Genomic DNA, 13278 nt, shown 5'->3' on the forward strand with positions numbered 1-13278 from the left:
CCACTCAATCAATATTTACTTAGTGTTTATTAATTCTTAAAATCTGCCATGTTTTCCCAAGCAATTGATACCACTTCTCCTTGAAACACAGTTCACTCCCCTTATTCTGTTCTGTTTTTCAGTCGTTTCTGTCTGAGTCTCTTCCCCATATGAGATAATAAACACCCTTGTAACAGCAGTACTGACTCACTTATCTTTATAATCCTTGAATCTCCTGGCCTTAATCTTGTAGGTGGGAAGCACTCCATTGACATTTGTTGAACTAAATTGAATTGAAAAGTGGAATCAAGATGGAAAAGTATCCTGGATTCATTTTTCTTGAACTTCAATCAATGAATAAAGATTTAGAAGTTGCATTCATAAAGATTAGTTTGGCCATACTCTTTTAATAAAACAATTTCAGTCTTTGCACCTGGCTTTTACCTTATTAATATGCATAGGCCTGATTTTATAACTTAATTATTTGACCAAGACCATGGATATTCCCAAACAACTGTTTGTTTCTTAAAAAACAAATAAGAAAAAGTAATTAAAGGAATCAATTAGTCACTTCTCCTAAGTATTTTATTCTTGTAAGGATGAGCTCCTTTGAGAGTATACGATCAATGTAACTTGTTTATCCTTCCTAACCTATTCTACAGAACTCTAAGCAGACATTTGATCATTAGTCTTTGCCTAGTTACATTCTCTGTTTCTTTTAAAAATATAAAAGATGCAGATTCTCTGCCTGTACATTTTTCTGTCTTTATGAAACACCATAATTAATTTTTTAAGCAAGTCCTCACTGTAGGCATTGTTTTTCCATGACAACTCGGCCAATCACACTTTTATGAAGGCAGTGCTATTTTATATTCACATCATCTCAAACTGTTCTTTTCCCTATTTATAAAAGAATAACATCAAATACAGAGACACAAAATTTGGTCTACATCCAAAGTCAAGTCACTCAAATTTATGTTTTAACATAAATATTCTTCACTTTCATTGAGATGATGAAAGCCATGTAAAACAAAAACCATGACATTATCAGTTGTGCATAATTATTTAAAAATTGCTTAAACAAACAACACTATTTACAGGACGCTATTCTATGGAGTGTAAATTGGATTTTTTCACAAAGAAATTTCCACCTAGTGGTGGATGCTTGGCAGAGGGACCAAGAGCTGGCTTTATACCATGGCCACCCCAGGTTGGGGTGGTAGGTGAATTTTCTACTGTTCAAAGGCACTGAGACCTTCAGGGCAGTTTGAGCAGGATGTTTGCTTCTTCCAAGCAGGGATCTGGCTCAGCAAAGATGGTGATCTCTCTAGTGTCACCCACCAAGCAAATAAATCTCCAGATCCCTGCTACCTAAGGTCCCTGGTCCCCAGAATGTTGGTGCACAATGAGCTCTGCAAGATCTTTTGTGCCAGGTTTTTTCCCTTTCAGTTCCTTGTGGTTTTTCCATCCCTCACCCTTTGAAAATGTATTGTATAGGTTTTAATTTATTACAATTCTTTGCTACACAATCTAGAACTGACAGTGATCAATGTATGGAGACATACCCAGTGCAGCATTTTCACTGGTTCCACATCTTTTTAACATTTACAAGTATTTGCACCTTACAATGAATCTTTTATAAAACTGGCATGGGGTTTTGACTGTAGTCACACAGAAATCACAAGCTGAAGGTGTTAAGAAAGAAGAGGTGGGGTGAGTATGGGGGCTTAGAGAGAGTGCTAACAGGCTTAAATAGCCACACCAAACAAGGTTATAGTGAATCAGTAAGAGATAAATGATGGGTTGCTGAGTGGCAACAATCCCTGCTGGGGCCAAATAGCAGGAATCTGTAGTAGACTCAATAAATAGGGTATGTGGTCTCCAGGCTGAGTACCAACCATTGAGTGTCACCTGATCACTGCCTTTTGCACAAGCTGTACCTGAGATTCCCAGAGAATAATTGGCTCCAGCCTGTTCAGCCCCTGTTAAATCACTCAGGTCTGGATTACCCAACATGATGACTAATTAAGTTGTTTCTTTCCTGAACTTTCTTTATAATCCCAAATGTTCTGTAAAATGGTACAAATACATAGCAAAACTTCCAAGAAAGTAAAGAAAATCTTCAGGGGCCAAGAATGACAGGCTGTCGTGATGAAGGAAGTTGCCAGGTTGGGTAGCCCAATTGGGGGTTTAATGTGCACCCAAGAACAGGCGGTTTGGGTTCAATAAAGGCAATAAATTAGACCTCAGATGCCATACAAACCCAGACCAATGAAAGGCAACAGCCCAATAGCAGAGTATAGTAAAAAAAAAAAAAAAAAAATTGTCACCTACACAGATTAGGGAATCAACTAAGTGTTTTCTGTCTTGGCCTTGGCTTAGTGTAGTGAGGGGAATATCATCCCTGAGAATTTGTCATCACAGCCCTGTTCTTAAGACAGATTGTATTTTCAATTCACACTACACACTGTGGTCTGGGAATCTAGAAGCTGAGAAATATCATAAAAGTGGCCCCAGCCAGTGATACTAACATTGCAATATCTATTAAAAGCAAACACAAAACATCTTTGGTGGGATATTTTAAGGGATACTGGCTTGCTTGAGAGTTTCCCAGAATTGTTGAAGAGCAATGGGTCCTCATGGTCAGGAAGTACAAATCCTGAATGATATAAACAAAAATTAATTAAAAAGTAGAAACCTAAACTAACTGTACTAAAACTACAGAAATTTAAAGTCAAAAAAAAAAAAAAAAGGTCCTAGATGTAACCAAAAGGAAAGGATGAGAAAAGCATGAATTTTATATCACAAATAGCCATGCATAAAAAACTCTGCTTTCAGGCACAATTCATATGTTTTGCTTTTAAAAGAGTTTTCTTGTATTTCATACATAAGTCACTCAATTACAAAGAAGTGTTTTTAAAGGATATTAAAATGCTAAAAACAATTTAATTTTTGTCTTTGATAGTGAAAGTATATGAAAATCGTGGATCGCATTGTTACCCTTAAAGACACCAATGAGGTTACAAAGCTGCTCGTTAGTTACCACAATTAGATTTTCCCTTATTGAAGGAATTTTCAGTTTTTCATAGAATAGGAGTTTTAATCTCTTATGCAGAAATAAAATTGTACTTTTTAAAAATCCCTGGTATTTCCTTTTCTTAAATTTTTTGAGTTTTTAATGTCCTAACATTCCTAAAAACGTTCTCAGAAAAAAATGGATCTAACAGAGAGAAAAGCTTCTTGATGTTGTTTTTTTCCTTATTCTTGTTATTATAATAAAATAGTCCCATATCCATATGCAGATGAGATTAACTGAATATTCTCTGGTATAAGCGGTACCTAAAAACAAAGATTGTGCCTTAGAAAAAAACCTTGCTGCTCAGGACAACTATCCAATCTACTTATGGATGATAATTCTTACCTTTTGAAGACACCTAACAGTCTCTCTTGCATTTCTATAAATTATCAACAAATTAAAAACATCTAAATTCTTTGGACCAAAATCATTATCAGTTTCTATGTTAATGTATTCTCTGGAGAAATGTGTGTAAATTGTTTGTTGAGTCATAGCGTTGTCATTCTCTTTGAGGAGATTATAACATTAATTTTCTAAATAAGATGTAATGAAATAACTTGATTATTTATAGAGTATGACTGAATAAAAGTGATATTTTTACCACTTATTTTAAGCATGGCTTATAAAATTCTTCTAATAAGAATGTATGATTTTGATAAGGAAAACTATATCATTTTCCATCATGATTCCTCATTGAATTATGCTAGAATAGTTAATATTTTTTTAAATAAATAATCTTTCAGTAAAGTTAAATTGATTTTCTCTCATTTGCTTATGTCTTCACAGATTGTAAGTGTTGGAAAGCATGTTAAAGGTTACCATTATATCATTGCGAACTTGGTAAGAACTCTTTATTTTCTACTTTTCATAAGAATTGCTCAAGTATTCTAGATTATTTTAGCTGTACCTTAAAATAATGCTTCAATAAATGGTTAGTCTACATTACTTACTAAGCTTTTATAACACATAGGTTATTTTATTACAATGATCATTATATTTCTAATGTAGAATTCAATACATTTTTGTGCAGATTGGCTTGTTATCTGCCAAAGAGACCTTTAAAACTAATTACAGTAGTTACTTTGCTATGATATCACTTGTCAAGTTAAATAATGTCTTTCTTCTCTGTCTAAATGATAAATGCTACTTTATGGATAAACATTGGCAATACTTGGATGTTACAAGAATGATCTAAACTGATGACCTATGTTTTCCAGTTTTAAGAATAATAGTATATAATGGCTATATAACCAAATTTTTTGAATGGGAGTAATCCAAATTTATTTTTAAATTATGTCAATTATATACCAATGGTGAACAAACAAGATAAATGCATTTTTATGAAATCCTTAAAGGCTTGAGACAAGTCCTTTTACATTTCTCGGCAAGGCTCACTAAATGTCTCTTGTTAACCTTGCAGTGTAGGGCAGACACTGGCTCTGGGGAGGGTCACCCTCTCTTGCTTTATTAGAGTACCATCTGCCCTAAGAGCTTGGTCCCCAAAGTGGTTTATCCTAGAGAAGTTAAGAATGTTATCTCCTTTTTCTGTCTATTCCCACCACACATTTATTTGATGAATATCTTGTGCTTGAAGCAGGAAAGGAGCTAAAGGATGCAAAAGAGGTTCAGATCTGTCCACTCTTTCCACGTGGCAAGTGGACCACCACACTTTGAGATAGGAATTTTCAGTCTTTAGTGACCTAGGTTTCACTGTGAAACTGAGATATAAGATACAGCAATATATTGTGAACCATTATTGTATTGTGTTTTTTAGATAAAGTATAATTTTGCAACTTAATGGATTATCTGGAAAATTTTTGTCTTTTCCATTGCTTTTAGAAGGCGTAGTGTGGGTGTTTTGATATAAATGTTTTTATAAAAATATAAATCTAAAGCAAATATATTCTGGTGTTAATCACTATAAAAAAGACCTTATGATTATGGGATGTCTGTATTTACAATTTCATTGTACAATGAGATTATAATTAATTATTTTTATATCAAATATAAGGTTTTGACATTTACCCTTACAAACAATAGAATCCAAGGGGGGGAAATCAATATGTTATATATAAACTATCATTCCAGAAATGAATTTCTGACATTGGCAACTAAAATAAATAAACAAATACAAAATGGAAAGAATTAATATTTATAACACCCTAATGGGTATCATAGCCTGTCATAAATAGCCCTAGTAGATAGCAGCATATATGTTATCTAAAGTATGAACATAGGAAATGGAAAAACATTTTACCTGTAGTAGAAAATAGAACCATCATGTTCACTAAAAATCATATGTAGTTGATATCTTTGTTACACATGATTAGGCCAGTGACTTGCATGTCTCTGCATTATAATATAGTGTATTAATATGGATTTTGTTGACATATTCATTTATCCCTAAAGAACTGTTACTTATAACACCAGAGTGGTTTTTGTTTCATTGAGCCAATCAGCAACTATTTCTTGAGAACTATGTGCATAGGATTCCCAACTGTGAAGTCAATCTAGAATCAAAATGAAAAGTTACATTAACATTGTACTTAATGTTAAAAGACTGAATGATTTTCCCCTAACATCATGAAAAAGACAAGGCTGTCCTCTCTCACCACTTCTATTGAACCTTATACTGAAGGTTCTAGCAGGGGCAATCAGGCAAGAAAAATAAATAAAAGGCATCCAGATTGAGAAAGAATAATATTTTATATATAAAAAGTCCTACAGAATCAAAAAAAATTGTAGAACTAATGAGTTCAGCAGGGTAACACAATGCGAGGTCAATATATAAAAATCTATTATATTTCTATATACTGGCAATAAATAGTCTAAAATTAAATTAAGAAAAGTTCCATTTATAATTTATGATTACAATTTACAATAAACAAGAAACTGCTACTTAAGGCTGAATCAATGGCATTTGTAAAAACTGATTTTTGAAATAGCAATTCTTACTGGTTACTGGGTGGCTATAAATATTCCTGATTTAAAATATTCTATAGACACAATCTTGAAAACCAAAGCAGAAGGTATGAAGTCCAACCCATATTTACCAAAAAGAGAAGAACGAAGCTAAGCAGACATCAATAGGTGATGCATTCAATTGTATCATGAATTTATAAGCATGTGTTTTTGTAAAAGTCAAGGAACTCCCTTATTTAAACAAGGTTATCTCCCTGGAGAAGCTGAGTTTAAATGCAGGTACTCCTTAGATTCTTCTAAAAGGATAATTCTCTAAACCAAGAAACAAAGTAAGGAATGTTACAGAGATAGTGGCTTCCTGATGGTCACTAAATTCTTTCTTTGGCTGAAATGCAGAAGGAAGAATCCATGTATTTAAATAAAATAATGCTCAATTTGTTTATGAGTAAAGACAAAAATAGGTTGTGAAAACTATTTGGCATTATTTAAAATAGTCTTGTCATTATCTGTAAGTTGAACTTACCTTTTTCAATTAACTACCATTCCATCCCATGCATCATTCTATCCTGATGAAATGGGAATAGATTGATGTTTTCCATGTCCCACTGATCTTCTTAGCCTTTGAAGCTATTGCAATGTGTTGGCATCTTCCCTCCAACCAGACCAAGAGAAGTGAGAATCCTCTCCCTTAATACTCTACCCTCAGCCAGGGTTCAACAGGGAGTTATTAACTCATCTGAATAGCACGAGCTACGCCTGATATCTGAATGAATGGGCATATCCCTCTCTGATTCTCGAAATTTTTCTGTAATTATCACTACCACTCTCATTAACAATTTCACATCAAGTATGAATAAAACTTACAAGAAATAGAAGATTGCTAAAATCTCTTTTTCTTTTCTAAGTCCTACATGTGCATTGTATGTGGGTACATATATTTTTCATTTAGACAAACACATCATCAGCAGTACTGGTGAAAGCATATGGCTTCTCTCAATAGATTAAGCTCCCTTCTAGAAATTTCCAGGAGACTTAGAGGCAGGAAAACTTCATCTGTCCATTGGTTCATTGTAGTGTGTCTTTTAGGAATTTAAGAAGAAAATTGCTTCCCTACTTTGCCTGTAGACTTTTTCTATTCCAGATATTTTTTTTCACTTTGCTGCTAGTTATTTTTTGGAGATAAGTACCATTATACCATTTCCCTGCTTAAATTTTTTATTTGGCTCCAGGCTCCAAATATAGTAAAAGACATCAGACCCTTCATGATCAGATTCTTTGTGGGTTTTCCAGCTCTACCTAATTCTTGTCTCACTTCTCTACAGAACTTGCATTTCTCTCAAAATGACATACTGTCCCAGCTCTGAATCATTGCCCCAGTTTTATCACCTTCTAGCAGAGTAAGCATTCAAAACCCAAGCACTAGTCTACTTAAATCCTTTAGGCTAAGTATTTACACCACTGAACTTGATGTGCAAAGCCCTTTAAGATTTTACCCCTACTTAACTCCAGAATTTCTTTCCTACTTCACTCATATGTCCCTTCTGCAAACCGAACTAATTCCCAGACACCTAATGTTACTTTCCTCTTCACAGGTTTAGCTTAAGCTGTCATCTCAGCAAGGAGGCATTTACCCCATCCAATCCTAACCAGTAGTCACTGTCATTTCTTCCAGAAAGCTGCCCCTAAATATCCACTCTGGTAGTCCCTCTTCTGGGTTCACAAACCACCCTGTGTACCAATAGCATAAAATTCATTCATTTTTTTTTCATTCATCAAATTATTATTTTACACCTCCTCTGTAGCAGATTCTATCCAACATCCTATGGCACAGCTGCAAATATGACATTAGCACACTGCAAGTTCATTGAGGTCTGGAACAATGTCTCTCTCTCTCTCTTTATTTATTTATTTATTTTTTTTTACCATATACAATGGTCCATATGCTTACTCTTTATCTGTTGAACTTCTGCTTATCCTCTAGCACCCAGCTTATGTCATTATATTTGTTTTGTTACCATAATTTTTTTTTAATTTGGCCTTAAAGATAGATGCTTATTTTATACATTGGAAAATGAGGCTCAGCATAATTTACCCAAGATCACACAGATATTAAATCACAAAGACAGGTTTGAAGATCTGGCCTGTCTGGTTGCAAAGAATAAACTAGTTGTAAGTAGCAATAATGCCACCAAGTGCCCATTCATTTAAGTATTTCTCACACTACCCTTAAGGAGATCTAGCCTTAGACACATGTTGTTCTATGTTCATATTCATTCGTCCTCCAGCAGTCAGATCATTTAAATATGGTTACTAATAGCAACCAGGAGCTGGTGTCATTTGTTCCTCATGCAAGACATATTCTTAGAATCGTTTTCCCATTTATATTTTTAATTTTTTAAGATAGATTCAGTTTATATCTAGGAAAACATCTGGCTCTATCATAAAGAAGTATAAAATTTTAAAATGTTCAGGATATATAATTTAAAAAGAATTGAATTTGTTCCTTACCTATACCACACCACACATACACACACACTGCATTCACACCTTATTCAGAAGATATAGAATTTATGATATAAAGAGCAAAGTAACTGTTAGGGACCGGCTTCCTGCACCCCGCCAGGGAGACGAACAAAGACACCAAGGATGCAATCACTCAAGAGGAGCTTTATTTTCTGGCTAGCCAGGGTCTAGGCCCTAGAGTGCCAGCGCAGTGGCCGCTTTTACAGGCAAGGACCCCGACCTGAATTGCGGGGTGCCTTTTATCCCCCCCCCAAAGGGCCCTAGCAAGGCACAAACTAATTACGCGATGGCCATGAGCTGACCTTTGAAGTGATTAATTTTCTTTGAATTCTGCGCGATCCCTGTGCATCCCACCTCCCTTTTGCCTTTCTTCACAACCCAAGAGATAACTGGAGGTATGAGTATAAACAGATGTGTGCTGTTCGCTAATTGCCTCACCCTACTTCACACGAAGGGGGGGGAAATACCTTTCTTGTTGTGCCACTGAGACGCCGCCGAAGGGCCATCGAGGCGCCCCCACAGTAACTTGTCTACATTTACGTTAGTTTCAGAGTGGAGACTGGACATGATTCCCAAAATTTGTAGTTTTTATTCAAGTGTAATGATGCTAGTTAAGATTCCATCAACTTGGTAAAATTGTTTTACTTTTTCCTTTGTGCTTCCTCTGTTTATCAACTTTTCTGCATTGAGCATGTCTGGCTCTACCATCTATCTACATGTGTATCAAAAATGCATACTTGGCCAGGCACAGTGGCTCATACCTGTAACCCTAGCACTCTGGGAGGCCAAAGCGGGAGGACTGCTTGAGCTCAGAAGTTTGAGACCAGCCTAAGCAAGAGTGAGACCTAGTGTCCACTAAAAATAGAAAAATTAGCTGGGCTTTGTGGCGTGTACCTGTAGTCCCAGCTACTCAGGAGGCTGAGGCAGTAGGATCACTTCAGCCCAGGAGTTTGCGTTTGCAGTGAGCTATGATGATGCCAATGCATTATACCCAGGGTGACAGAGTGAGACTCTGTGTCAAAAAAAAAGAAAAGTGCATACTTTAAGTCAATTTCTTAACAAACTAAGATATTTACCATTCAATAGAATGGAAAAATCAACACAATAGATTCTCCCCATGCTATTTGATGTTACTTCTGTTAATTGCACCAGGCCTATCTTGATATGATTTAGTCAACCTAAGGACCTGAAATGCAAAACACAGTAGAAATATTTTCTGAATTAGATAAAACTTAAAGAATGAGCATCTATTAAACATAAATGATGTGATAGACATTAATTTACATAAATAGTTACCAGGATATCTGACACCTACAATTTAAAACATTTCCTTTTTCCCCAGAGAATGTATGAACTGCAAATGGAAATTAAAAGGAAAACCAAGTTGGAAGTTGATCTGGAAAGGGGTCATTAACTATTGTGAAATCCAAGCAACATAGTAGGCGAGTTTCACAAGTAGAAAGCCTTTCCCTTCATTTCGTCCCCATCTACCCTCAGGAACATTAGTTACTTAGATACTTAACCACTGATCTCCCCCTGACTGTGAAGTAATCAATTTTATTACAATGTTGCCCTAGAACTATCAGTCCATGATATTCTTTGGATAAAAACTGAAATATAAATGGCCACCAAAGTAACTGTTTCTAAGAAAACTGCTTCACAATCTAGATCCTATCAATTCTCTCTATAAAATCATAAGAAAATGTATGAAAGGAAAAATAGTGCCTGTACTCAGACATAGCTGAAATTAACTGAGCCATACACCATTCATTCAAATCACAACTGAAAAGGGGATTTATAATCAGACATGACAATTTTCTCCTTTACCTTCAGCAGGATGGAATCAGGGAAATGTGGACCGTTATTTATCAACTAGACTTTGCATCAGATTATTTTTCTGAAGGCTGCGGATTTGCCTGTTTATCTTGCAGCTGTGGATAACACTATGAAAGAAGGCTTGGCAGACCTTCTATTTCATTCATGGCTGAAAGAAAATAATAATGTCATCAATTAGCAGCTAATGCAATAGTTGAATTACTGTGGCTTTTAGAAAACATTGGAATTATTTGGCTGCCTGTGGGTCTGCCCTCTAGTCTGGTAGAAGCAAACAAATGTTCAACTGACATTTTACTAGCTAGAGATTGATGGACAGTGTTTTTCCCATTTAAGAAGCATAGATTTGCTTTCTGGTGTCTAGTTTCTTCATCAATGAAATGAGAAAGTTACTGATGAGCTGTCAAATTAGCTGGCACATAATGGGCATGAAATAAATATTTGTTGAGTGACTTAATTAATAATAGTGATCATTTACTTAATTCAAACCAAATGTGCTAGATACTTTAGCATTATCATTCTCATTTTGCATGTGGGAAACCTAAGGTTAGAAAGTAACAGAGATGGGATTCAAAACCTGGGCCTTTTCTTGTACAGTGTGTCACTTTGCCCTTCCTACAGACACTATGATAATTAATAAAATTAAAAACACAGGTCTTTTCATAAGAATATGCAAGAGCCTAAGGTGAAAAAGACAAACTCAGGAGACGACTTGTCTGGCTGGAATCTTGGCTGTACCATATATTTGCTGCATGGCCTTGAATAGTTTTGCTTGATCCCAGTGAGCCTCAGCTTTCCTATCTGTAAGAAAAGGCTAATAATAGGATCTATCTCATAGTCTTGTTGTGAGAAATGAACTAGATAGATAATCTGTGTGATGTGCTTAGCATGGTGCCTGGCACACAATAAACTCAGCATCCTTATTAATTACTAGTTCATATACCTGGGTCTCTTGACAGCAATTTTGCTCAATTGCCAATAGATTGGTCTATTTTTTCTTAGATAGCCAAATGGCAATGCACAGATGTTAGCTAGGAAGACAATCTCCTTCATTATAACAATATAAATGAAGAGGAGGAAAAGGGAGTGGAGAGAGGAAAAGGAAGGAAAAGAGAGAGAAAAAGAGAGGGAGGGAAGGAAGGAAGGAAGGAGGGAGGGAGGAAGGGAGGAAGGAAGGAAGGAAGAAAGGAAGGAAGGAAGGAAGGAAGGAAGGAAGGAAGGAAGGAAGGAAGGAAGGAAGGAAGGAAGGAAGGAAGGAAGGAAGGAAGTTAGTTAGTTAGTTTCCAAAAGCATGGCTAAGGTGCATTCAGGATGGGCCGCCCCAAGTCTTCACTGGTTTCTACTGTAACTGCAGGGTTACTTGTATGCATTTTGCTTCCACCAACAGAATAGACAAAACAATTTTCCTTAGTCCCCTCAGTGAAATTGAAGGTTATTCAAATTTTCAAAAGAACTGTGCTAAATACGAAGAGAAAACAAGCAAACAAACAAAAGGCTCAGTTACATTTTCTACAAACACATGTGTGTGTGTATGTTTTACTTTTCTTTGAGCTAATACCTTTGCCTTTGTTAATTTACTTATTTTGGCCTCTTCTTGCAATTGTTTACTTGTTTTACACTTTGTGTTGAGTGTATAATTTTTAAGACACCTTAAGTAGTTAGTGGGAAAAAAAAGTGTCAGGTAAAAAAACAAAGATAGATGGATGATAATAGATAAACATAGATGGATGAATAGATAAATAGTTAATAGATAAGAGACAGATAACAGATAAATAGATAATAGGTAGTTATAGATGGATAATAGATGAACAGGTAGATGATAGATGATTGATAGAAGGAAAGAAGGAAGGGAGGGAGGGAGGAAGGAAGGAAGGAAGGAAGGAAGGAAGGAAGGAAGGAAGGAAGGAAGGAAAGAAGGAAGGAAGGACGGACTTTTCAGAACTTTTGAAACCCAGATAACTACCTCCAGACCAAAAGAGATGATACCCTTCTCTCTCAGCTTCTTCACTTCACCTGGTAGCCACCATCTTTTTTTCTACCACACAGAAGTCCATGAATGGCCTATCTTGCTCTCTTCTCTTGCACTACCATTTCTCAGGACTACAAGGTCTGTAGTGATTAATGCAATCAAAGCTTTTACCCTCTCTGGTTCAAATTACCAGTTCTGTCTGCTTTTAGACCACTTTGTAATTAAACAAAAACCCCTTAAAATGGTCTCATCCATCACAGACTCAGAACACCATAATACCTTGATATTACCTTCATATAGTACATGTTTGTACATATCTACAGCAGAAGGAAATTATGTCCTTAACAAGGAGAGTTTTGATGCTATCATCTTTGTTTCTTATATCTCCCTAATACTTCATAAAAGGTATTCAGAAAGCATCCAAGAAATACTTTAGTTGAACTGAACTAAAAACATTTATATCCTTGTCTCATGTATTGAATTTTGAATTACAGGATTTAATAGCCAAATCGACATAATTAGACTTTCCACCTCTTTTTAGCCATTTTTTTTATTAGAAATCCATTTGGATATACTATATATATTAGTCATTAATTCATGTTTCTATTGAAGAGCTGAAATGTATAATCATGGAATAAATTTAGCAATCTTTTATATCGATTTTTTTAGGGATTCAAGGATATTTCTCTTGAGAGGTTTATACATGGTGGAGCCAATGTCACAGGATTCCAGTTGGTAGATTTTAATACGCCTATGGTGACCAAACTAATGGATCGCTGGAAAAAACTAGATCAACGAGAGTATCCAGGATCTGAGACTCCTCCAAAGGTATTTGTTTTTATATAATGTATTGTTGATATTTTAAAATGTTAGATAGAAAGTTCATTATACAGTTCTTCCATTAACATTTTGTCAGAAATCACCATCTCTGGCATAAGAAAGAAGCATTTTGTCATTATAACAGTATGGCACAAGC

The 13278-nt window shown here is 35.4% G+C and overlaps 1 protein-coding gene across 9 annotated transcripts in view; it reads left to right on the forward strand.

Annotated features, from left to right (window-relative positions):
- GRIA4 (glutamate ionotropic receptor AMPA type subunit 4) overlaps window positions 1–13278 on the forward strand; it is a 357595-nt gene that overhangs the window by 263209 nt on the left and 81108 nt on the right. For all 9 annotated transcript variants that reach the window (XM_076002474.1, XM_012748745.2, XM_012748747.3 and 6 more), the window contains 2 exons: window positions 3842–3895; window positions 12972–13130. In XM_076002474.1, coding sequence (XP_075858589.1) covers window positions 3842–3895; window positions 12972–13130 — 213 coding nt within the window. The remainder of the gene's footprint in view (window positions 1–3841; window positions 3896–12971; window positions 13131–13278) is intronic.

This window comes from Microcebus murinus, chromosome 4 (genome assembly GCF_040939455.1).
Source record: "Microcebus murinus isolate Inina chromosome 4, M.murinus_Inina_mat1.0, whole genome shotgun sequence".
NCBI classification, from domain to species: domain Eukaryota; kingdom Metazoa; phylum Chordata; class Mammalia; order Primates; family Cheirogaleidae; genus Microcebus; species Microcebus murinus.